General features: G+C 34.6%; 1 protein-coding gene across 13 annotated transcripts in view; it reads right to left on the bottom strand.

The window, feature by feature from the left end:
* The window catches only part of ADAM23 (ADAM metallopeptidase domain 23), a 78,990-nt gene that overhangs the window by 31,080 nt on the left and 24,129 nt on the right, over nt 1-23,781 (bottom strand). For all 13 annotated transcript variants that reach the window (XM_058839908.1, XM_058839912.1, XM_058839906.1 and 10 more), the window contains exons 5-21: nt 23,212-23,294; nt 22,485-22,548; nt 20,151-20,223; nt 19,564-19,637; nt 18,642-18,707; nt 15,668-15,739; nt 13,330-13,496; nt 11,298-11,382; nt 10,435-10,525; nt 8,797-8,845; nt 7,193-7,292; nt 4,611-4,682; nt 3,765-3,851; nt 3,531-3,611; nt 1,988-2,038; nt 1,449-1,512; nt 96-201 (exon numbers count right to left, since the gene is read on the bottom strand). In XM_058839908.1, the coding sequence (XP_058695891.1) occupies nt 96-201; nt 1,449-1,512; nt 1,988-2,038; nt 3,531-3,611; nt 3,765-3,851; nt 4,611-4,682; nt 7,193-7,292; nt 8,797-8,845; nt 10,435-10,525; nt 11,298-11,382; nt 13,330-13,496; nt 15,668-15,739; nt 18,642-18,707; nt 19,564-19,637; nt 20,151-20,223; nt 22,485-22,548; nt 23,212-23,294 (1,385 nt within the window). The remainder of the gene's footprint in view (nt 1-95; nt 202-1,448; nt 1,513-1,987; nt 2,039-3,530; nt 3,612-3,764; nt 3,852-4,610; nt 4,683-7,192; nt 7,293-8,796; nt 8,846-10,434; nt 10,526-11,297; nt 11,383-13,329; nt 13,497-15,667; nt 15,740-18,641; nt 18,708-19,563; nt 19,638-20,150; nt 20,224-22,484; nt 22,549-23,211; nt 23,295-23,781) is intronic.

Raw genomic sequence — 23,781 nt, 5'->3', positions numbered from 1 at the left:
CAAGCTGCTGAAACATGCATGAAAAAGTAGTAGACAATATTAAACCATTATCAATCTATTTAAATTGCAAATAATCTCTACCAAACTAAACTTACTGTTTGCTGCACTGAATCCATCGGTCTCCATCCTTCCCACAGTTTCCTTTTGTTGTGCCTTCTGTATTAAGCTTTTCATAACAAAATTTGTCAGATCCTGAAGACTCTGTTGATGAAAAAAAAGAAACATGCTCACCACTAGCAACATAACAGCTTTGAAACCTGCATAATTTATTGCAGCCATTCTCTGTATTTTTTAAATATGAAACATCAATTTAAATACACATGTATGCACAAAGATGGTATTTCCCAGTGACTAAAAGGGAGAACAGGCTAAACTGAAGTACCTACTGATAGGTTCAAAATATGCTCTGACTTCTAAAAGTAGCCTCCACACTGTATTGTATTCTGCATATGAAATTTATCTGTGTTCTGATTTTACTCACAACAGTTGCACATAGATTTAATCTAGCTGTTTTTCACTGCAATTTTTCCTGATCTGCATTTCAGATTTTATATAGGACATTTATGATAAGCATATGTTCCAACATCAACTCAATGTTGATTTTCTCCTATTTTTCAGATGTTCACAGGAAACCAAGCTTGAACAAAGCATAATTTTTACTTATTTTTAGGAGTAAAATTCTGAACTAATAGGTTTTAAACCCATAATTATTTACTGACAAGCTCATTTGTTTTTTCTAAAAATGAATCTAAAGAAAAAAATAGAAAAGCACAACAATTATATTGAGGAAGATAAAATAATAAGACAGAGTAGCCTCAGTGGCAGTTATGATTAGACAAAATGCACAAGAACACACTAAATGCCAGAGCACAGGATGTCCTGCTAGTTCTACTCTGCTGAATTGTCTCAAAGTTATTACATAGAACATTCAGCCCCTCTCTGCTGCAAGCCAAGGCCACTGCAATTGCAATTCTATTTAACTCAACACCTCTGGACTTAAATCCATACTGTGCATATTTAAGTTTACACCAATGTACTAATTTTCCAGACTTAGAGGATGGTATAGGAAGGAGAGGCAAGCTGGAGCAGCTTTGGCATGAACCACTGATGGGATAATGGAACTGGTGACTGTCATTGAAAAAAAACCCAAAACATCTGTTTTTGAACTATACCCAAAAAAATCTTCAACCCCCTCCCCCCAGTAGCATTTGCTGCCCTACCCAGATCTGCAGCCACATCACGTCAGAACACTCTCACTGACACCACTCCCAGATGCAGAATTCCACTTGGCAATCAAGCCATTCTTTCACTGCAGTCTACTCACTCTACTGATCAGAAAACTTTAACTTGGAGTGACAAGAACAAAAACCAAAAATACGACAAATCCAAAGTAAAGGCAGGAATGAACGAGAAATAAAATACATTTAAGGTAGTTAAAGTAAACCTACTAGATCCCCAGATATATTTGCACTGATTATCTCTTGTCTTGCATTCACCATTATAGCAACGACCCTAAACAAAACACAACATGTTAGGAATCAGAACTGAAAACAACTTCATCTCCTTTCCCTCCCACAACAAATGTCTAATTTTCATTCTTCACACACATGTTGGGATGTAGATTCCATGAACTAGCTAAATGAAGCACAAATTTTGGCCCAGAGTCACAAAGCCAGTTTGTGTCCAATACACACTGACATTTAAACAGTTGCTTTATACTTTTACATAGTTGTAAAGAACTTATTAACATGGAGCATAGTAAAATATCTACATGTAAAAAAGGCAGAGATACCAAGTGGATTTCACTCATAATAAAAATTATTACTATGCACATAGAGTGCATAAAGCACAAACAACACTGATGTTTAAAGGATAAAATTTATGAAGAAATATGGAATACAAGATTTTAAAAAATCAATGCTAAAGCAAAACAAGAATGTGTTGATTTCTGTTTGCTGATGGGCAGGGGTTTTAAAACATTGCATACCTGATTAGAATCACAGGCATACCCATCTTGTTTATGAAGATTTGGTGGACACTGAAAAAAATTAAGAATCTTCTTAGTCATGCGTACTGCAATAATACATCAGATTATCATATATGGAATTTTCCTGCTTTTAAGAAAATTGTACAACATATAGAGGTTGAAAACATAATTAGTGCAATAATCTTTATAGCTACAAAGAGAAATGAAAAAAATTAATGTCTTGAGCCATGAAATCCAAGGTTCAAGTATAACTTCTTCTGAAAATCTAGAATCCTTCTTCATATTCCTAGAAGAAGTGAAGGAGGTGGGCCAAAACGAAAGCCAATGTTCAGGAAGAGGATATTTGGTAGTTGATGCTGGGGACATTTTTGCAACACTACCACCACATGCATTTCAGTTCCACTACAACAGTGAGGGAGCACCTGGTCACAGCCTACCAATCTATTGCTTCCAGAGCTTCAGGGGGTTTAATGATATAAATTGTTATGTTCCCTTGGCACTGGAAATTCTTTGGTACAAAAAAGTCACTAGGTCCATCCAGAAGCCTCAGACAACTAAGATAAGGACTTACTTTAAACCATTCTTAAGGCTTTTCCTCAACTCAAATGGACCTGTAAAAATTTGGAAAGAGTATGCTGCTGCACTGGGCTGTGTTAGCCAATACTCTGAGAGCTGCTTGAGAAAGAAGATCTTCTCTCTCTCCTTGAGAATGCTACATCTACAGAGCAAAAGATTTATAATGAAATGTTGGCAATAGCTACTTGTCTATAGAACTGACATTATATATATATATTTATATATATATATATATAAAGAGAATAAGTATATAAGCATTCAATACTGAAAATGTTGAAAAGGAAGTATATTGAAAAGGAGTATATGTCACCTAAAGCATCAAAATTGCTGTGAAAATGGAAAATGTACAGAATGTTGACTATTTATAAGAACTCAAATTGATGCAACATTTTGTTTGCTGTTTATTCCTCTATTTTTCAGTATATTAACCAAATGTTTTCAGGACAAATGTGCAAGATCCACAACTTTTAAAGTTCTCATACAAGTGCACACTCTTAGAAAACATAACACATTATACAAGACTTACAAGGAGTAATTAAGGGATCTGGGATTGTTTAGCCTGGACAAGAGGAAGTTCAGGGGGGGCCTCACCCTCTACAACTCCCTGAAAGGAGCTTGTAGAGACAGACGTCAGCCTCTTCTGCTCAAGTAACAAATGAATGATGAGAGGAAATGGCCTGAAATTGTGCTGTTCTTATTATTTAAGTTATAGACAAGGCAAAGAGTAAGGAAGGACGCTTGACACAAATATACACAAGAGTTATAAAAAACAAATAAACCTAGGGAAGGCAACTTTTGAGTCCACTTAGATTATTGTTTCATGAGTTTACACTTCATGATTACATCATCATTTTGGGCATATGACTGTACAGTTTGTTAATAAAAATTTTCCTGTTAAATGAATACAAAAAAAAAGACTTCAAACAAATATTAGCAGTGCAAGCAGACAACATATCTGCACACATACCTGTCCAGAATCCCCAGTGCAGAACTCTGCAATGTCACACTCATTCACTGCATATCGACAGTCATAACCTCGTGGGAAAAACTAGAAAATAATAAACATTTCAGCATTAGAAATACATCTACATAAGCTGCTCCTTTTCCTTCTACCTAAAACACACTTTGAACTTTTAACAGGCTGCACATGACTGCCAAGGACAACTGAAAAGAACAATTGATTTGTGGCAGCAACACTCACAAGACACGATGTATTACAGCAGGGTCCATCACTACAATGAGCCCCATTGGAAAGAGAGCACTTTTTACAGCAGTCTGCATAGCATTCCTGAAAAAAAAAATTAAGCAAAAAGTTTAGTTTTCCATTTTAAGCACATTTTTTTCTTCGCAATCTTTCCAACAACAAACTATTATGTGCCAGCAGACAAAAGATTCAGTTTAGCACTGTTGATTTGAAATTAATAGCTGGAAGAAGCCTTTGCAATACTCAAATATTAAAGGGAAAACAGTGACATACAATGCTATAGCAACACAGGGATTCACATCTTCTGAAGCCTGTTCCAAATTTATGCTACTTAGTTCAATAATATTCAATGCAGAAAAAACCCCCTCAACCTAATTCCAGGTGCAATTATATTTAAATACTAGAAAATGAGGACTCAAATCTAGAGGGCAGATTTTTGCAAAAACATTATTGGATTATTTCTGCAATAGAGAAGAAAACAACAGTTTACTTGTTCTGTCTGAACACAGGCACTGGTCTCCAAAGTAACAGAAAGGAGTCTCCCACTCCAGATATGCTACTCAGGAAAAGCAAAGGGGTAAGCACTTCTCCAGTGCAACTCAAACACTGCTGGGAAACAGCTGTATCTTGTCATTGGTGTAACAGGAACTGTTCAGAGGAAGCTGTCTTTGCACTCATTGTCATTTGAAAAAATGTTTTAACACAAGCCTTTAACAAAATTGTTCCCAAACAACAGGCAAAACAAATTCATTTCCATAACCTTTCCCCCATCTCTTACCAATCAATTTATCTTAATAAATTTTGTCAGAAAGACTTGTAGTGTAATACATAACCTCTACTTACCATTCGGAAACCGCAATCACATTCTTCTCCTGCTTCTACATATCCATTTCCACACTCAGTGACTTCAAAGAGCTGAAAGAAAAAAGCCCCCAACCCAAAGTAAGAATAAAACTAGCATCAAGTAACCTCTTTGTCACACACAACCCATTTCTTCAATGCTAGATTATATAAATGTGCTGTCCCAGACAATGTAGGTGCCATTCCTTGGTGACAGAAAAGCAATGTGGTTTTCAAGTGCTGCTCATCAGAATTTTTCAGACATGAAAAGCATACAGCTAAATCACAGGAATGCTGGCCCTCTTTAGGAGTGTACTGATCTCAGAAAACCATAATAAATAGAGAGACACTACAATAATATTTAAGGGGATGACATTAGAACTTCATTCCTGCTCCATGGACTCCCAGTTTTCTGGTAATTCCTTCAAGAAACCAGTCCAAAATATCATTCTTGGGATTTGCGCAAGTACCCACACTTGCTTTATGCAATGATCTACTCTCTGTTCCTGTGCAATATTTGTGCATGAAAACAATAAATAGAAAGAAATACTGCCAAAAAGGAAGTCCTGTGTGCCTTACTACTAAGTTATACACAACCACATACAGATACAGTATTAAACAGCTAATCCTAGAACCAAATACATAAAATGCAAATAAATTCTGCAGTTCAGAGTAATGCAGATTCTATAGTGGTTTCACACATCATAATTTTGATTAAAGATACTTTTCAGTCTTGACACAGAAATAATTTTGCAAGAAGCTCGTCTGTTTTCAGTATAATTCTGCTTTAAAAAGCATATAAGAATATCAGGAATCTCCAATTTAATGATAGAAGTTAACAAGTTAAAATGTGAACAGATATATCTAAGGGTGAAAGATGTGAGCAAACCTTTCTGCATGGGCTTAGTGGAAATAAAGCTGTGGAGAATCATCAAGGTATGAAACACAACATGTAATACAACACAAATGATATGTAAACTTGTATGGAATTATTCTTTGGTATTTTTGGTTGGGGCAGAGGGGAATCATAATGCCTAATAAAAAAGAAATACATTTCATCTTTGTTGTATAAACCACATAGGTAATCAACAGCACCTACAATTTTGGATGCCAAAGCAAAACAATAATGAAGAAATATCCATATGTGCTCTTCTTCACCAGTAATGTTGACAAGATTCAAAAAACACTTAATTTTTCTTTTTTTTTTTCCCCCTCTCTGTAAGCTCCTGTTTCTACTACACTTTGGTGCAAACAGCAAGACCTCTTACTCTGAAACTGAAATTCATTTCTCTATCAAACAAGAAAATTACAGAACACAAGCACACACAAATTTCCTATGGCAATCAGGAGCTATCTAATGTTCATATACATGTCAGAGCATAACTCAGGATATAATTTTAAAAATGGTATCATGGTGAGTGCTTCACAGCTCTGTTGTACTTACCTAAGAATTAAACACAGTTTTCTACCTTACCTCCTGACCTCCAAATAACAGCATTCTAAACATTGTATGATTATTTTTCCCCCAAAAGTATTTCAAAGCTGTGAAGCACTGGCACAGATAATAGATAAAGATAATTCAACCGTTTCCTCAGGAGCCTTTTTCCCCAAAAGAAATCAGATTTATATTCTGTCAAATTGACTCAAATTGACAACTATCACTAAAAACTGACGTTGTGTTTTTCTATTTCCCTGATTATTCCTTTGTGTAAGAATTCTTGCATTCTTATTCTATAAGCAAAGATTGCTACCATGGGAAAAGATTCAAAACCACTTGAGCAAACAAAATTTTTTTTAGTTAATTGTGCAAGGCGATGGTCCACCAAAGGGTATAGCACAGAACAGCCTAATAGCCTCGTGTGGTATTAAATTCTACAAGGACAGCAGTTTGACACTATGATTAAATAGAATATTAATGCTTTGGATTGCTCTTACTTGGCAGAAAGAGCCACATGGAATATTTTTATACTGCTCAGCTTTAGAGGGATGTCAGACTAACATTGTCTTAGAAAATTTATGACCTTGGTAAGTCTTTAGGCAAAAAGGCAATGGCACAAGGAAACCTAGGGTTTCTAGGTACTAGGTGGTACTATGTACTAGGAAATGTAGCTATGAAAGACAGAATTTGCTAGATGTACATTTGAAATGAAGTGAAGCTAACGCTGAGAATAACCAAAAGTTACTGCTGTCTACATGAAATCAGCCATGGATTTCTATTTCCTAATGTGGTAACTGGCATCCCTTTTAAACAATCTCAGACACAAAGTCCAAAAACTGAGTGTAGGTGGAGCATACACTATGACCTCACTTCTGGATTTATTTTGCACTATTCCAGCTTAATAAGTAATGCATTTATGCCGAAAGTTATATTTATCATTATTTGATTATGAAGCACTATGGAAAACAAGTTGCATTTATCTCAATATTATTTTTAAATGCTATTTAAAACATTACAGCTAATTAAAACCTCAAGAAAATACCCACATAGATATCTGAATTAATTTGGGAACAGATGATGTCAGTGAAATTATTACATTTTCATTACAATGTGTAGCAGATGTCCTGACTACCAACTTATTTATTACCTTTGTTGGCCTGTTAAAAAGGCAGGCACCTCCCCCACGAAGTAAAAATTCTTTGTATTCTGCAATGCTGCATTTGGAGAATTTCCTGGAATGGTATACCCTAAAATGGCAAAGAATTAGGTGAGTAAACACCTTGAAATACCACCACCTATTGGAAAGGGGAAAAGGGGCCAAAATATTTTTTAAATACTGTAAATCCCAGTTTCTTACAACCACTGTGTGCAACAATATGACAACTCAGTCCTATTCTCAAACAACAAAATCAAAACAAAAGAAAAATTTTAAAACATTCTGCTTTTTTTATATTTCTACTTTATGAATGTACAGTATAAAACTGTAGCTTTTAAACTTCCTAATAAGGTAAACCCACATCATCATAGTAGCTGCTATTCACCCTTTCTATTGCATGCATAATCCAGTATCCTCTCAGGTCTGAAAATGCTACAGCAAGAAGTTTCACAGCTTAATACAGACTGGTAGAAGAACAATTTCATCCCATTTTGTTCTGTCATATTTGCTAATCTCATTGCATGTCTCCCTAGTTCTTATACTGGAAGAAAGAGTAATCATTTGTTCATGATGTTACAGATTTCTCTCATATTTCTTCAACTCAATCATTTCCCAAACTACTGAAATGTAGTTTATTAGTAATTTCTCACTCAGAAATTGTCTGATATGTTTATTAGTCATGTTTTGAGATCTGGGAATGAGATCTATTCACACTAATAAAGATTCGGGTAACCATGCCATAAAGGAGGTTCTCCATTCCTTTCCTGATAGCTCACTGCTGCTAAGCTATTTCCCCACTGAATTATTCCCTATAGAAAAATTGTCTCCTGACACTGATGGAGTTAAGTGAAAAGGCTTTAACGTGCAGCTAATTATTCACTCATTTCATCAGTCAGTCCTTTTTCAGCTTCTACATGACCATCCTCTGCTCCTGGCTTTTGTTTACTGTTAACCTTTTCTACAAAACAGGCTTATTCCACAGCCTCTTCTTCTGATACTTCCACCCAAGACCAGTACTTTGATGAGTTCACCATAGGAAGGAAGCCAGTATTTATTCTGATCAATGCCTTACCTTGGATTCCAGAAGCAAATTTATGCAATGATTTTGTGCTGCATTCATACAGTGGCTGACAATTACAAGTGGGAAGCCACAAAGTAACTCTACTGAAGAGACAATTTCCAAATACCGTACAAAGAAACTAAGCTCCTTCTGTCTTATTTATAACTAATTTTCTCTGTGACTTTTGCAATAAAGCTTCCACAGTGAGAAAGATACTGACAGAAAGTGATTTATAAGACTCAAACCTCTGTATTTCAGAAGTTATCCTTTTCTAATCAATTGCTTACAGTATAGAGAAACAAATCTTTGGCAGTGTGTGAGGGTGGAGGGCAATGAAATTCCTCCCATATAGATGTGCTTCCACTTCAGACTTCACTGACCATTTATTTACCTAAGGATTGAGTTCCAACTGTTTCTAGTTTGTTGTTTATTAACACTAAAACACATGGATAAAACTCAATGCATAAATATTTCTGTCATAATGTAAACTACAAACTCATTTCAGAGTCCTCAATTACTGATATTTATGACATACCCTGTTTCCTCCATGATGCAACCACCCCAGGATTCAGTGCAGTCACACTCTTCTCAGACAAGACCAAAATACAACAGAGAAGGAGAGAAGTTATAAATATGCTTACAATAAATATAAAGTACTCACTATAAAAATGGAGCTTGACTAATTATACAAAGATTTGATGGTTGCTTGGCTGTACAACTCTAGCCCTAAAAAGGAAACAAGCCCACTTGAAGACGTACTAATGCATTAAATAAATATGGTACTTTCAGATTACCATATCTGCAGGTTCTTAAGACTCAACACAAAACTTCAGGCATTACACAAAACTAAAAATAGTTGGCAAGGTTCTTCTCTATATGCTCTCAAAACAGGCAGCACAAGGCTGTGTTCAGTACACATAATATTGAAGATTTTAAATATTCACATTTTCTCATCCCTAAAAATGCAGAATACCCTGAAAGAGGATTGTTACTGGACAGGCCAGGCTTTTTCCCTTTGGCATAAAATTATTAACAGTAATATGTGAATCAGCCAATCAAACATTCATTTGAAAAAGTAGTTGAATGAAAATGGATTTACAGTTTACTTACAGCTATAGCATGTAAGTCAACAGTGACCAAATTCATAACATAAAAACAAAAGATCAGCACCTTATATAGTTGGTAAAACAAGCTGCAAACTACTCATAAAAGTGATCTACCAAAGAAAGATGTACTGTAGTTTCTACTGGAAATCCAGAGTTTCTCTATGGAAAATATTCAGGGATTATTTATATGGTTATTTCTACACTCCCCAGGTCTCTCATTAGTCTATCTCTATAAAGGGCATCCAAATAAGGGCACTAAGCTGTCACATCAGAAACCTCTATCTTTCAGTTAAAAAATATTCTGATTTCCAAATTGTTTGAACTCAGTTCTACCTGTAACCAAAAAAAAATGATATAGAAAATATTTTAGCAATTTGCAAGCTTACACAATTCAAAAGCAATGCTTTACAAAACAATATTCCTAACCATGGTTTCCTAACTCACAGATTTTTGAAGTGATTCCACAATAAAGTCAATATTATCATTCAGGTTTTCAAAGAGGAAACAAAGAGATAAGGTAGCCAAGCTGCTTACAAAACGCAAGTGAAAAACCAAACAATTTTCTTTAGTCTTGAAAAGGGCTTTGCAGCAGTTTTTGTACCAGCACTCTATATGTGTTAAGGCTACACAAATCTGGTCTGGCCATGAACCAGCAAGGTAACAAGTTGAGTAAATGTCACACTGGACTAGGTTACAACTCCATACCATTTCTTCAATTTTAAATCATGTATTGTTGCATTTTAAGAAGTCAGCGATTGTTCTGTTGGACATACAGATTTCATTATGAGAGAAAAGGAGTTCTAAATTAAATTAATGCTGTTTTTACTAATATACCTTTGAATTTTTGTAATAAATCTAACTTCTTGACATAGGACATCACTGAGGACATGCAAAATGTCGCTAACCTGGCAGCTCTTATTTTGGTGAAGCTGAAATTTCACTACATATATTTTCAAAAGCAGCAATTCTTGTTCTACAGTTACAGAAATTTTGGCATTTCTTTCAAACACAATAAAGGAAGTGTTTATGTATTTAGCTAAGGAAGACAAAAGACACCATGTACATACTCGGTTTCCTGGCAGCTGGCTCCCATTGTATTCCAAGATTCTGAGCAAGACTCTGTGCTAGTTCCTGGGCCATGGGCAAAGGGAGGCCATACTGCATTCCAAGAGGAGCACAATTATAATAAAAACAAAAACCCATTAGTTATTGCAATGAACACTACACTGGCGCATCCTGGCTTACCATATACCTACTACTTCAATAACTCAGTGCAGTCAATCACAATTCTATGTGTATATAAGGAAAATAAACTCCATAAAGTACATAACATAAAATATTCCTCTCCTAATTTCAGGCAATCTCTCCCCACTGGTTAAACTAAAGAATGAAGTCTATTTGATATATATGCAATACAGTTCTGTAGTAGTAGGATTTAACCCATATAAAAACAGGAGAATTTCATTATCAATTTTACACTGCACTGAGGGAAAAAAAAACCAAAAAACAACAGTGAAAAATCACGGAGACAATTTGTTTTCTAATTTCAATGTTTAAAAATTTCAGGAAGAATTATATGCCATTGGTACCTCAGAAGATCAAGTGTCTTACAGTGGTAAGACAAAGATATTCACTGCTGTGTTTCAAATACTCCTGTCTGAGATTTTTGGGTCTAAATTTCTCTCAAATATAGTAAGAGCAAATTTAAGTTCTTTTTAAAAGAATAATGCAGACAGGAGAAATATTTTCTAAAAAGAAAACTCTTTCTGAGCAGTAGTTTGATGATGATCAAAAAAGGCTGTCTGTGAGAATCCTAACTTTTTAATAGCAAGTTATCTTTAAAGCCCTGAATACTGAAACATACAAACTCTTGAGATTATAATGTAGAGATTCTACTTTATTTCACTTTAGTCATGAAAAAAAAAATTACCTCATTCACTCCTACTCCTCTGGCCACAGAGCAAACACCTCCAAAGTAACTTAAGCTGCTCCTTTTGTAATGAAATGTCACATTCCTTACAAACAAATAAAAACGAAGAAACTATAACACATTGACATTGAGCACCAAGAGCTTACTGAAAGACCATACTCTCACACTACTATGATAGATTTCATGTACATTCTTCTGTTTCTAGCATAAAAAGCAACTGCAAGTTTACAAACAGAACACCAACACTGAAAGAGGTGGTTTATATAAGCTTTCACAAAAATATGATTTTTTCTCTTGAAGCGTCAGAATCAGTCTTAACCCACAAACAAACCAAGCACAGAAAGCTTAAGTGCCAGATCCCTAAGAAAATACAGTGATAACATTTCTTTAAAAAGTTAACAATATATTCAAATTTATGATCTGTCAGGAAGGAATTCTGTTCTGACATGTACCAGTACTGAGAACTTTTTAAATTATTATCTTAATCCAAACCAATTTATGCTCTAGTTTCAAATCCAAATGAAAAGACTGAGAAGTATACCTAAAGAGAAAGTAATTTAATACTGCTCTTTAATCTTGTCTCCTTTCATTTATTGTTAATAAGCCCCAAATAATTTAGTTAAATAATGTCATCTGGAAGACCTACATTATTCAATACAATGCCTATAAATTACTATGAATGACACCTATTTTAATTTCATCATCATAACAGGCCTACAAACAACCTACAGTGACACTGTATGATGTATGAATGACCTAATCTCTGAAAATTAATATTGGTTTGGGTTTTTTTTGAATGACCTGTATGTACCCCATACAGACATGCATTTATTTTTCAGAACATTCTAGCAACCATTAGAACTTTCAGACTGCACCTTAACTAAACACTTATAGGCAGGGGCTTTACAACAGACAGGACTGTAGTAAGGGCTGAGCCTGACAGGTACTTCTGGAAATGTTCTAGTTCATCTCCCCCCAGCTTCAAGGAGGCTCAGCTGGAGCATGCCATGTTTCATTAGCTTTGGAAAATCTCCAAGCATGAGCACTCCATAGTCTCTCTGTGCAGCCTGTTCCAGCACCTGACCACCTTCACAGTGAAAGAGGTTTTTTTTCCCTATGTTTAAATGGAATTTCTTGTATTTCAGGTTGGATATGGTACATTTCACCATGAGAAGAGCCTGATGCTGGCAAACTCTTCAGCAGGTGACACAAAACATGCATGGAAGTCATTAAGAGTGCATGTCAGTGGCACTGTGCCTGTATTATGAAGAACAAAATCAGCATTGTATTGCAATGCCTGTATTAAGGAAATCTGGAGGAAATTCTTCATCCACTATTTTTATCTTCTTCTGCAGAAGATGAACTACAGGACAATCCCATTGAAGACTTTAGTTACTCCATCCTCACAGTATGTCATGCTGCTGGGAGACAGCTTAAGATCTTTACGCTGTACAGCAGAACACAAATTTCCTCCTCTTTCCTTACAATGCCATGAAGTAAAATAATCCTTGCTCAAGGCTGAAATCATGCCTAGTGATGTAAGTGGAATTTCCTCTCAATATGCATTGTGTCTCAGAACAATTCATTTCAGCTCTAATGGAGAAAACCTTCCATTAACAAATCATCACTGCAGCTACATGTGTGAATAAATTTACTAACTGGAACACTGTTGTGACAACATATAATCCTGTCAGCTCTGCCCTCTCCTGATCGTAACTGGAAAAACAGCACATTACACACGTGATTAGCAAAGCTAAGTGTCCTTAAGGACTCATCAAAAGACACTTCACATGTGACACTGTCTCCAGGTTGCAAAGACATTCAAATATCATTATAGGTATATGTCAACATGACCATGGTATATACTCCACCTATTAAAAATGGGTGCTAAATATCAATCAAGCTTCCTAAGGAAGGCAGATGTTGATTGATACAGAGAGTCTCAAGCAAAAAAAAAGGAAGAAAGAAGAGACAAGTAGAGAAAAGCAGTAGTCAGGAAATAACACTCTAAGCCACTGCCAAGGGTACATACGAGAGCAGGTGCACAGCATCAGCGTGCTGCTTGATGTAGTGCTGCCGGTACTTGGAGAAATCGTGGAGCATCTGCAGAGGGTCAGGGTGAATATTAATGCGATCTCTGTCTGTCCAAGTCTCCACAGCAACGAGAACCACCCTGGTGTTCAGCTGTTCCTTGTATATCTGAGGGCAGAGACAGGACAGGCACAGGAGTAGAACACTGGGTCAAACATGCACAGTTAGCCAGTAAGAATAAAGCGGAAGGACAAGAGGGATAAAGCAGGAGGAAAACATGGGGAAACAGTTAGCTGGTAATGCCTTGCTTTTCCCAAAAGCTGATATTCTGATCAACTTAAATTTTATGTTTTATAAGGAAAAAAAAACCCCTTATTGCTCTTTTTTTTTTTTTTTTTTGAGCCACTCCATTTTCTTTAAAATTCTCATGGCAAATAACTTTGCCACTGAGTTCTGCAGAAAACCTGTGCAAAAATCAGAAAAGAAGAAATGTAAAGGTACACTGGGTGATCTTAGAGAAAAAGAAAAGTGACCTCAAAGAGTAGCCAAGGACAATTTTAAAGTTGAGATTAAATAATTTCTCAGTTTTCCAATAAATCCAAATTTTAATTAATGCTTGATTACCATTTATATAGTATGATCACTTAATTTTCACATTGCTTTTGTGGAATTAAGGATAAATATTGATTTTTCTATAAATTTTCTGTAGCAATAGACAAGGAAACAACAATCATATATATATATATATGTAAATGAGATAGGGACCAACTAAACTCAGTTTTGTCCAAGACCTTTGAAGGAAAAGAGTATTAGCATGCTTCGGTCTCGAGGAGATAGGCTGAGAATATACACAGAAAATGGTTTATAACATGAGAAAACACAATGAAATTAAACTGCCTGAAATGACATGGGGTGGATCAATAAAGATTTTACTTCTGTTTGCTGAGAGAAAAACCTCTATTTCCTGAAGCAAACAGCAACAAAAGAATGGAAGAGGGAGCAGAGAACCTGAAGGCCTCTGAAAGCCAATATCCTTTTCCCAACAATAAATCCCTAAGAAATACAGCCCACACCCTATGGACACAAGGGAATAACAAAGCAGAAAATCCTGCTCTTTTTCATGCTTGACTTAAAGAAAAAGACACTAAGATGTCATTTTGTAAGATGTCATTTTGTAAGATCTCTATGAAGGGACTGAATTCTACACAAGAATGAAGCTTGATGTTTCTGCATACACACAGATAAAAATGGAAAAAACAGACATAATAGAGAAAGAAAAGATGGATGAAATAACTTTTGTTAAAATGCAGAAGAAAGAGAAAGAAATAATTATCAGATGAGGAAAAAATAAAGATGCCACCTTTTCTTTGGGTCTGTCTAATATAAATTGCAGAAATATTACAATTATTTACATTTTTATCTTCCCTAGTAACTTTTCTTTAGGCAATTGGCATTTTCAGATCATTACAGAAAAATATTCCAAAACACTTCTAGTATTTCATGTATTGTAAATATATACACCTAAATTTTCAATACATATCCAGTATACTTTATGGGTAAGAGCAAATACTGCATTGTTTCTTCTGAGCCAAACGAACTATTGACAAGGTTTTGCAATGAATCATATCACACAGTTCCACTGGTATCAATAATGTCACATGGAAAAGGGACTCAGAGTCAGCATTTGGTAGCCTTTGTAATCATACAAAACTACTAGAAAATCTACCTGTTTTCACTACAGACAGAACTCTGAAACATGTGTGATCATTATATGTGTATCAAAAAGAGGAAAATAAACCCCAAATTAATTTTACTACAAATATTACTTTTATTTTATATGCTGTATGCAAAATTGTTTTAAATTTAGCAGAGGTACAAGTATGGTATCTCTGTCAGTTCACCCATGTGTAATGTACTACAGTGGCATTTTGTTTGTTTTTAAGCTATAAATAGAGATTTATAAAGCAGATTTTTTTACTCACACTCACTTTTCCTCCCAATAGATATATGTATCCCTTAGGAGCTATATTTGCAGTTTCAATCATTGTAGTTAGATTCCTTTCACAAATCTAAATCTGATTAAATCTCATTCTTAACTGGTGACAGAGACTGAAATCACCCCTGCCAAGGGCAAACTCTGACAGTTGCAAACTTTAAGAAAAATGCCACAGAATCTGGAAGTTTCTTATACATTCACCCCCGGCTATTCTTTTGCAGAGGAACTAGAAGTGCACTTTAACGCAGAATTGAAATTTGGTATCTGAAAATAATAACATTTTTAATACAGCGCTGAAGTAGAAGTCAGTGAATCAGTTTTCAGAAGAAACATTGATACTTACAGCATCTACAAGGTTTACCACAGACTTTGCAAAATTGTTTGTGTATGCAGTTGAAGAACGGTGCCTTTTGAACTAAAAGAAGAGAAAGTAGAACACAGTGAGAACTTAAATATTTATTAATTCTTTATTTTTACAGCATGAAAGTAAAATTAATATTTTAAGAAAGAGTAAGGGAAAAACTCAAAAACTTTTCAGATCACAGCCTATATCTCATATTCAAGAATCCCTGGAAGATAAAGGAAGCCATGTATGTTATGCAGCCTTTCCCAACTGTAAAAGAAGCATTTAACCACAAGAAATAGCATGTTTAGAATCAAAGTTCAAATGACTGGGACAAAATTACAGGTAAATATGTACATAAACACGAGCTCAAAATTCAGCGCATGCTTTACCATTAAAACTGCTTAACCTGATGAGTTACATATCAGACTGTAGTAGCCACATTCCATCACTTTAATTATAAGACATGAAGCATTTACCACTTATCCTGTGCAAAGGCCTCCTTTTCTACAATAGCACAATAGTTTTGTGGCATGTAGCAGCAGTTATAGGAAAAGGCAAAATGGAAGAGGGAGCACATGATAAAAGTAAATACGTGTTTGAACATGAAAAGAGTTAAGCTGAATATCTTAAATTCTAATTTCAATTTTTTTATTTTTATAGACCTAGATGAGCTGTATTACAAGTTCTGCTTCATAATATCTAATATTCATAATGCATGTCATTACAAGGGTTTCATGTCTTTCCTCTTCCTGCCCCCTTCTGTTCCAAGTCAAATTTTTTAAAGATGCAGCTATGGTATCTAAACATGAACACATACAACTTTTGAGAAACTGTAAAATTATAAACTGATATTACATTACACACTATGATTTGCAGATAGGAAAAATAAGTATTCAAAATTTCATAGAAAATGAATGTGAAATTGCTTAGAACAGGAGAAAAAACCTTTATCAAAAAACTTACTAATTCCAACTACCTATTAAAAGCAACAAGTCTCATTGCCTCACAGTGTTCCATGAAAGTGTCACTTATTCTCTCTATGAAACACAGTACTTTTTTAAGTGAGAGGCCTTGGAAGAAGACACTCTTCTCTGAGCAATTGAGTAGCTGCTCTCAGGTATGGTGCTAGTAGGTGCCTAGGATGTGCACTGAGAGGAGCATTATACCACAGAATGCTCCCCAGAGAACAATGACAATGAGGAAGGGGGAAAGGGTCGCTTTAGCTTTTTGTCTGAGCCAATCCTAAACCTTTCCAGAAGTGGAAAAGTAAAATAATTTGCTTTGAAAAATGTTCTTGGTTTTCATGAAAGAATTAAAATGCTAAAATCAATAGCAATATACCACATAATGTGGTTAAATACAGATCCTAAAAGAAATTAACCTAAACCAGTAAAAAATGCAACAACCTAATTAAATGTATTGTGATATCTTTATTGCTAGAGGAAAGGAAATGTGAAAATACACAGCATTAACCATTTAACACAATGATCAAGGAGGTTTAAGATACTTCATCCAACGAAAATCTTTGCTGCAGGGGAAACCTGCCCTCTCCTGGTAAGCAGAAAACCTTGAAAGTACATTTAGTGATCTCCCAGACTGGCAGGCTGTGACTCCTAACTGTGAACACTACCCTAAGTCTATCCATTTTATTCTTTGAAAAAAATTATTATTTGCTTCTAAGTCACTGATAACTATGAAGCAAAAAATTTAGTGGTCTAAAGTTCTAACAAATAAAGTGTGAGAGGAGAAAACAGTGTTTGTAATAAGTGTAGTGGACACCTTCAAGCATGTTTGAAATATAATACAAATACAAGAGGCCAGGGGAAAGAGACATAGGAATATTTTCTCTTCATAAGTAACACCAAGCATAGACACCAAACAAGCCAACAAAATGGCCATAACTTCAGTTACTGTGCCCTACTGCTAAATAACCGACATCCGAACACTCTTCGAGAAGTTTCCTACCAGGTGGCTTTACAAACGAAAACAGCTCAAGAAATTTCTCTTTTACTCTTTCCACCCATTCAAATTCCCTCCACAGTACTAAATTAACACAGATAAAACATAGTTTATGTTTTCCCAGACTACTTCTATGATTTATTAGACAGTGAAGGGTACATTATCTATCTATGCAGCACTGGAACAAGTATGAATTACTGCATCCTGTTCTGATATCTTCTATTTCTTGCACTTAAATATCATCCTTCAGTGTTGACAACAGAGCCCACAGCTCCACGAAGCACTGGGAAACTTGCAGCAGGGTAAGAGACATAAAAAGCTCTTTACTTGCAAACAAAGTAAGTGAAAACTAATGTATCAGCAGAATTTGATTTTTAAAAAAAGAAGTCTTGCTAACAACAGATGTCACAGTCTGATTTTTTCCAGTCATTGCACAAGACAAAAAGGGGGAAAAGTTGGGCTTTCCTCCCCCATGCATTTTGTGTTTTTTTTAATGACAAACACTTTCTGAATCAAACAAATAACTTACCTTGCACTCCATTATCACTCATTTATAAATATGGAATAACCATGAGGAACAATCAGAGTTTTGTCTACATGCTTTGCTGCATTAAAACTTAGATTAGTAAAACTAAACTCAAAGTAACAAATTCTGACCTCTTTCTATATAACTTCAAAGATGTAATTTTAGAACATTTAGTGTGTTTGTTCTGGACAAAAATGTTTTGTTGTTTTACTTTGTTGGTTATGGGCATATTAATTTATCCATATGATACCGAACTGCTCCAGATTCACTTTGAATATATAATTGCCCCAGAAAATCTTAGGTAATATTAAGCTTCATTAGGTATTATGGCCTATAGTGTGTTTTACAGCACAATATTAATAGCTGCTGATAAATAAAATCCTGGGCCCAAAAGCAGTTGATGCAGCACAGTGCTGTACATTATCCTACAAATGGAAGACAAATCAGTCACCAAAAGGAAGATTACCACTGAATTGATATACTTACCATTTTATGGTCATTGACTATCATGAGTTCCAGATATTTCATTTCTTCAAAGACACCTCGAGATAACTGACAAATCAAAGAAATACTTTGAGAAATCATGAAGATGTAGTGATTTTCAAAAATAACTGCAGTTGATTTTTATTATATATAAATATTAAATATCTATTGTTTAGGGCATGTAAACCAGTAAACAACTGGGTGAGAAATACAAGTAGGGTAAAGAATCATAGCTCCAGTAACTCAGAGAATCTGAGCCACATCACTAAGAAAGTTCAGGGTCTACTCTTTTTGCTTCAGTGCAGATACCACCACTGCTTCCCTCCTCCTTCCATTAAAAACTACTCACCACAGATTTAATGAGGAAGGAGATTGCTAAATACATAAGCACCTTCAAAAATATGGCGTGAATTGTGCAACCCAGTGAAGAAATACAGAATAATCTCCTTTAACTCAATTATTCCCCTAACTGATACATACACAAGTGAAGATCATGAGGACTGCCCATTTATGTTCTCCCAGTAACGCAGTTCTAGGTGTCCTCATTTGGATTTTTGATTTAATCATGCTACTTAATAAGCCAAGAGAATAAAGTCAGATACCTACAAAGTAGCAAGAGTTCATTCAAAATTATTCTTTATTCTCAAGCAGACAAAAAAAAATTCTAAAGTAAGTTCCACTACTGAATTTCAATTTAATTGATGCATAACACTGCTGTCACTTAAAGTTTACCAACTTGCTTCCAGATTTTCTACTTTTGAAGAAGTGTCTTGTTTTCTCATTTGGTAATTGTATTATGTGACAATATTAAGCTTCTAAAAATACTTGCTTCCTAAAGCCTATGTTCTCTTGACATTAAAAAATACAGAAATTACTGAGTTTGGGTTTATAAATGGTCTTAACTTAGGGTTACACTTCTACTTACTGCTCTCTTTCTTCTCCTTCTCCTCAGCCACTGCAGTTCAGATAGAAAGGGCCATTCAGAACTAGAGTCAGTCTCTGAAAAAATTACAATTTAAAAATTTCATGGCATTATTTTAAACTACTTATGCACGCTGTCCAAACCAAAAGTAGATCAAGATCACCAAAATTAGAACCACCCTTGCTATTCAAAAGCTTATTTTTAAAAATATGTAAAATATATAAAAACCTCAAATAATTCAGAAATCTTAAAGCATGCAAGAGAGGAGAAAAAATTATAACCTGAGCTAAGAATATACGTTTTCTTCCACCTCATTGCCTCAGTAACATTAATATCACTGATTAAATCCAGTGATTTTCAGAGGAAAGCTAAATACAGGTCTGTGGATGAAAATCTTACAGCTGGCTTTTGAAAAATCTATATTCCATTGCAATAATTGTGAAGAAAAGGCCAATAAATATCAATTTTTCAAGATTTTCTATATAATCAGCAATTTTAGAAACACTGCTAACCTAATATTTAAATTTTCCAATTTATATGTACAATTATTTCAAATATTTAAATAACTCATAACATAAGCAAAAACATACCGAGGTCCTGCAACTGCTTGGAAGCTTGTGTTCCATAAGTTCTTTGGATGATATGTGGCCTACTTTTACTTTCCTAAAAATAAAAATATGTGAAATTTTCTTATAATTAATAACATCAAATGAAAGATGTGGCACTTCTTTCAGTATTTATAATTTTTATTATTTTTTCTATAAAATGCAAACAACCATAGTACTAATTTGGGATAGTACTAATTTGAAGCAATCTATTTACAATCCTGAAATCCTGAGCAAATCATAGATCCTCTCTGCTTCAGCAAATTGACCAATCTACAAAAAAAACCAAACCAAACTGTCACAGATGTCTTTGATATTACCTTAAAAAGTCCTTCAAAAGCCTTAGCATTAGAGAATAAATATCCCTTACCCCAGTAAATCAAACTAGAATGTCTGTATCTGGTTGAAATCTTCCTTCCATAGATGAAAAGCAACTAATGCTATTTATGAAAAAAAATTCTATCTAATCGTAGCAAATTGCAAGAAACCAGTCGATATACTATCCTTAAGAGGACCCTTTCACCTGTTTTAGTGGTGTATTCCACAGTTTAAAGGGACAAGAATTTTAATGTGTATTTCCTTTAGAAGTCTGACATCCCAAATCATCACATTTGAGTATCTACTCTAGAAAACAACTCCTTTCTTCCGTAATACCTCCTCTGCAGAGCCTGCCAAAACAAGTGATTCTTCTCAAAGGGTAGGTTGCTACTGTTCTGTAACTTCCCTAAGAAATACAGAGCACACTGAAGGACAATACTGCATATATTTGTTAGATTTTGGGGGGAAGGAGAGGGCGTTTTATATAATATCTACTGTAGTTAAGATTAATCAAGCTGAATAAAGTACATGCTGAAGGCTGTGTTCAAGATATTTATCTCACATACTACAATTTAGAAATGAGCCTCTGAAAGCTCTCTGTAACTGTACTATTTTCAGTAGTTTTGAGAAAATTATGCATCTCATCTGTTTTCTTATTTAGAGTTCAACTTGAAACCTTGAGTTGGGAAATGGTATCTCAGTTTTGTAACCAAAATTTTTGGTCCACTCACAATTTTTACTGAAATACCCCTCAGAGAAATAGCCCGGTTTCCTTTGTTCACCCAAGCAACAAAGTAAGTTTAGTCAAATTTTCTTCTTCCTCATATAAACAATCTCCATGAATTTACTGCGTCTGTGTTGTCAGTTTTTAGAATTGCAACATTTATGAACATGTGCTACATCACAGACACACAGCATGTACTGCTGTTCCTGGGGAGACTGATTCTTTTACAAGTAATATTTTCCCACGTCTCTTAAGTTTCATTTATAGCCCAATAATTGACTGTCCAAATGATACTGAGTCCTCTGAATGTTGATCCAGTTTTTTGATAGTATTAGCCAATGATTTTGCAGACCTTTAATCAGACTATAATTTCAGCTTTCCAGTCACTGAAACATGTCAGTTCTGCAGCTTTAGTTATTTGTCACATACTCGACATATACACACTAGAGCGAGACAAGCTTGAGAACTGTGGCACAGCATCTGCAATATATCCTACAGACCAAGCAGGATAAAAACCTTAAGAATTCTCTGTCTCAACGTTGCAAAACCATTTCACTGAAAATCACTCAAATACTTGAATCATTCAGAAGTTAGAAATATACCTGGTTTTACTATTGTCTGTGAAATTATGTCAGCTGTATTAACAGCTAAAGTTTTAGAAACTGTTGTACACATGACAAACAAAAATAATAATAGCAAAATACTTGCATAAAAGCAGTCCTATATGTTGACCCAGCATAATCTTATCTTTGAATATGCTGGATCATAATCATTTAAGCTACACAATGATCACTGACTTAAGACATACAAAATTTAAGATGCCTAGATGTAATTATCTACTTAACTGTGCTTTTTTTGTGTAATCATGGCAGGCCAAGAGCAATCTGATGCAACTATTTAGAGAGGAATGAATAAATGAGTTCCAGAGATCATTTCAATGAATTTATAAACACTTTAGTTCAAGTACTAGAGCAAATTGATGAACACTTTTTGATAGTCCATAACCATGTGCTATGGGAAACAGTTTTATTTCTCTGTAACCAGCACCTAAATGACCAACAGCAAGCAGGAAAAAAGATTAAAGAAAAGCAGAGAAAAGTCATAGATAAGACTATATATCTGCCACCTTAAACAAATTCAAATCAAGTGTTTTAAAATACTGTTCATTTTCATATGAGTGCATGAGACATATCACCCATTGATTTATTCTAATACTTTGATTTGCTATTTCTTGAGCACTCTCCTGAATCAAATAAATTAGACAAAAAGAAACTTACTGCAGTGTGGGTCAGATCCATCGGTTCTATCAAGTACAAATAACTACTATCTTCAAACATGCCACTAGAACACGGAGAATAAAAAGTGATATTTAGGATTACAAAGCAATCGGTTTGACTCCAGGATATGAATTTTGATATGACAAAACCAAACTTAGGGCTGAAAAACTGACCAGTATTAAATATATATTCATTACTACCACATGTAGCTAAAGCCGAGATTGGGGGATTTTTAAGATACCTGGCACATTTTAATGGACTAACACTAAATGTAATGGCAATACAGTGATAAAGTACCAAAAGGGATAAAGATTTGACCTTGGAAAAAGGAAGTCCTATGACACCCCTGAGCATGCAAAATACAATCAACAGCTGAGTTGCACTTAGCAGTAATGCTAATTTCTTGCATTTTTTCCTTGTACAATCTAACAAAAAGATCCATTTTTCTATGACAGAATCCTACATGAATACTGAGCATGCAAACTACTGAAATATAATTCCAGTTTATCCTTTACCATAGTAAGTCATCTGGGGAAATATTTACCTGCAGTTACTGTATTCAAAAGTTTCATGAGACAGCATCAAAACACTCATTCCAATGATACTAATAAAAAGTTCAACACATCAAAAAATTTTTGAGCCTGTAGTGTTTCAGTTCCTCCCATATTAAGCTATAAGAATAATAATTAATTATAGCCTTGTTTAAAAAATGAGAACATGCACTTACTGAAGTCCATTACAAGTTGAAAGAGCAACTTTGGAATCCTTCATACCTCTGATATTTCCATGGTAGTAACAATGTTCTCCCCCCTAATAATTTTTAAAAACAATCACACACACAAAATTATCTTGATTTAGTGTCTGTTGCTTAAAATCAGTGCCAAAAAAAAAAAATCTAACAGTTACAATACACATTTACCTCATTATGTACATGTCTTTACTGTGTATCAGCAATAAGCTTAGGTAAACTAAAAATAAAAAGTATCCTCAAAATTTTTTATTAAAAATCCTGAAGTGTGGTTGTCTCTCAGCCATTGTTTGAAAAACCTGCTATTCATCATAAAAATATTTTTTAATTCTTGTGTCATGTCATCCAAACTCCAACATGCATATTAAACCCATTCTTTACGCAATTATTTTAACTTGAGAAGGTACAAGAATGCAAACACTTTGTCTATGACAGTATTATTTCCATTTTGCATCTTACTTAATGAGTTATTCAGATTCTGATTTAAATTCCTTACATGTTATTGTGTATAATTAAATCAAAGTACTTCGCAGAAAGTAATCATTGTGT

Source organism: Poecile atricapillus, chromosome 5 (assembly GCF_030490865.1).
Source record: "Poecile atricapillus isolate bPoeAtr1 chromosome 5, bPoeAtr1.hap1, whole genome shotgun sequence".
In the NCBI taxonomy this organism is placed as follows: domain Eukaryota; kingdom Metazoa; phylum Chordata; class Aves; order Passeriformes; family Paridae; genus Poecile; species Poecile atricapillus.
This window is presented reverse-complemented; position numbering and strand designations above follow the sequence as displayed.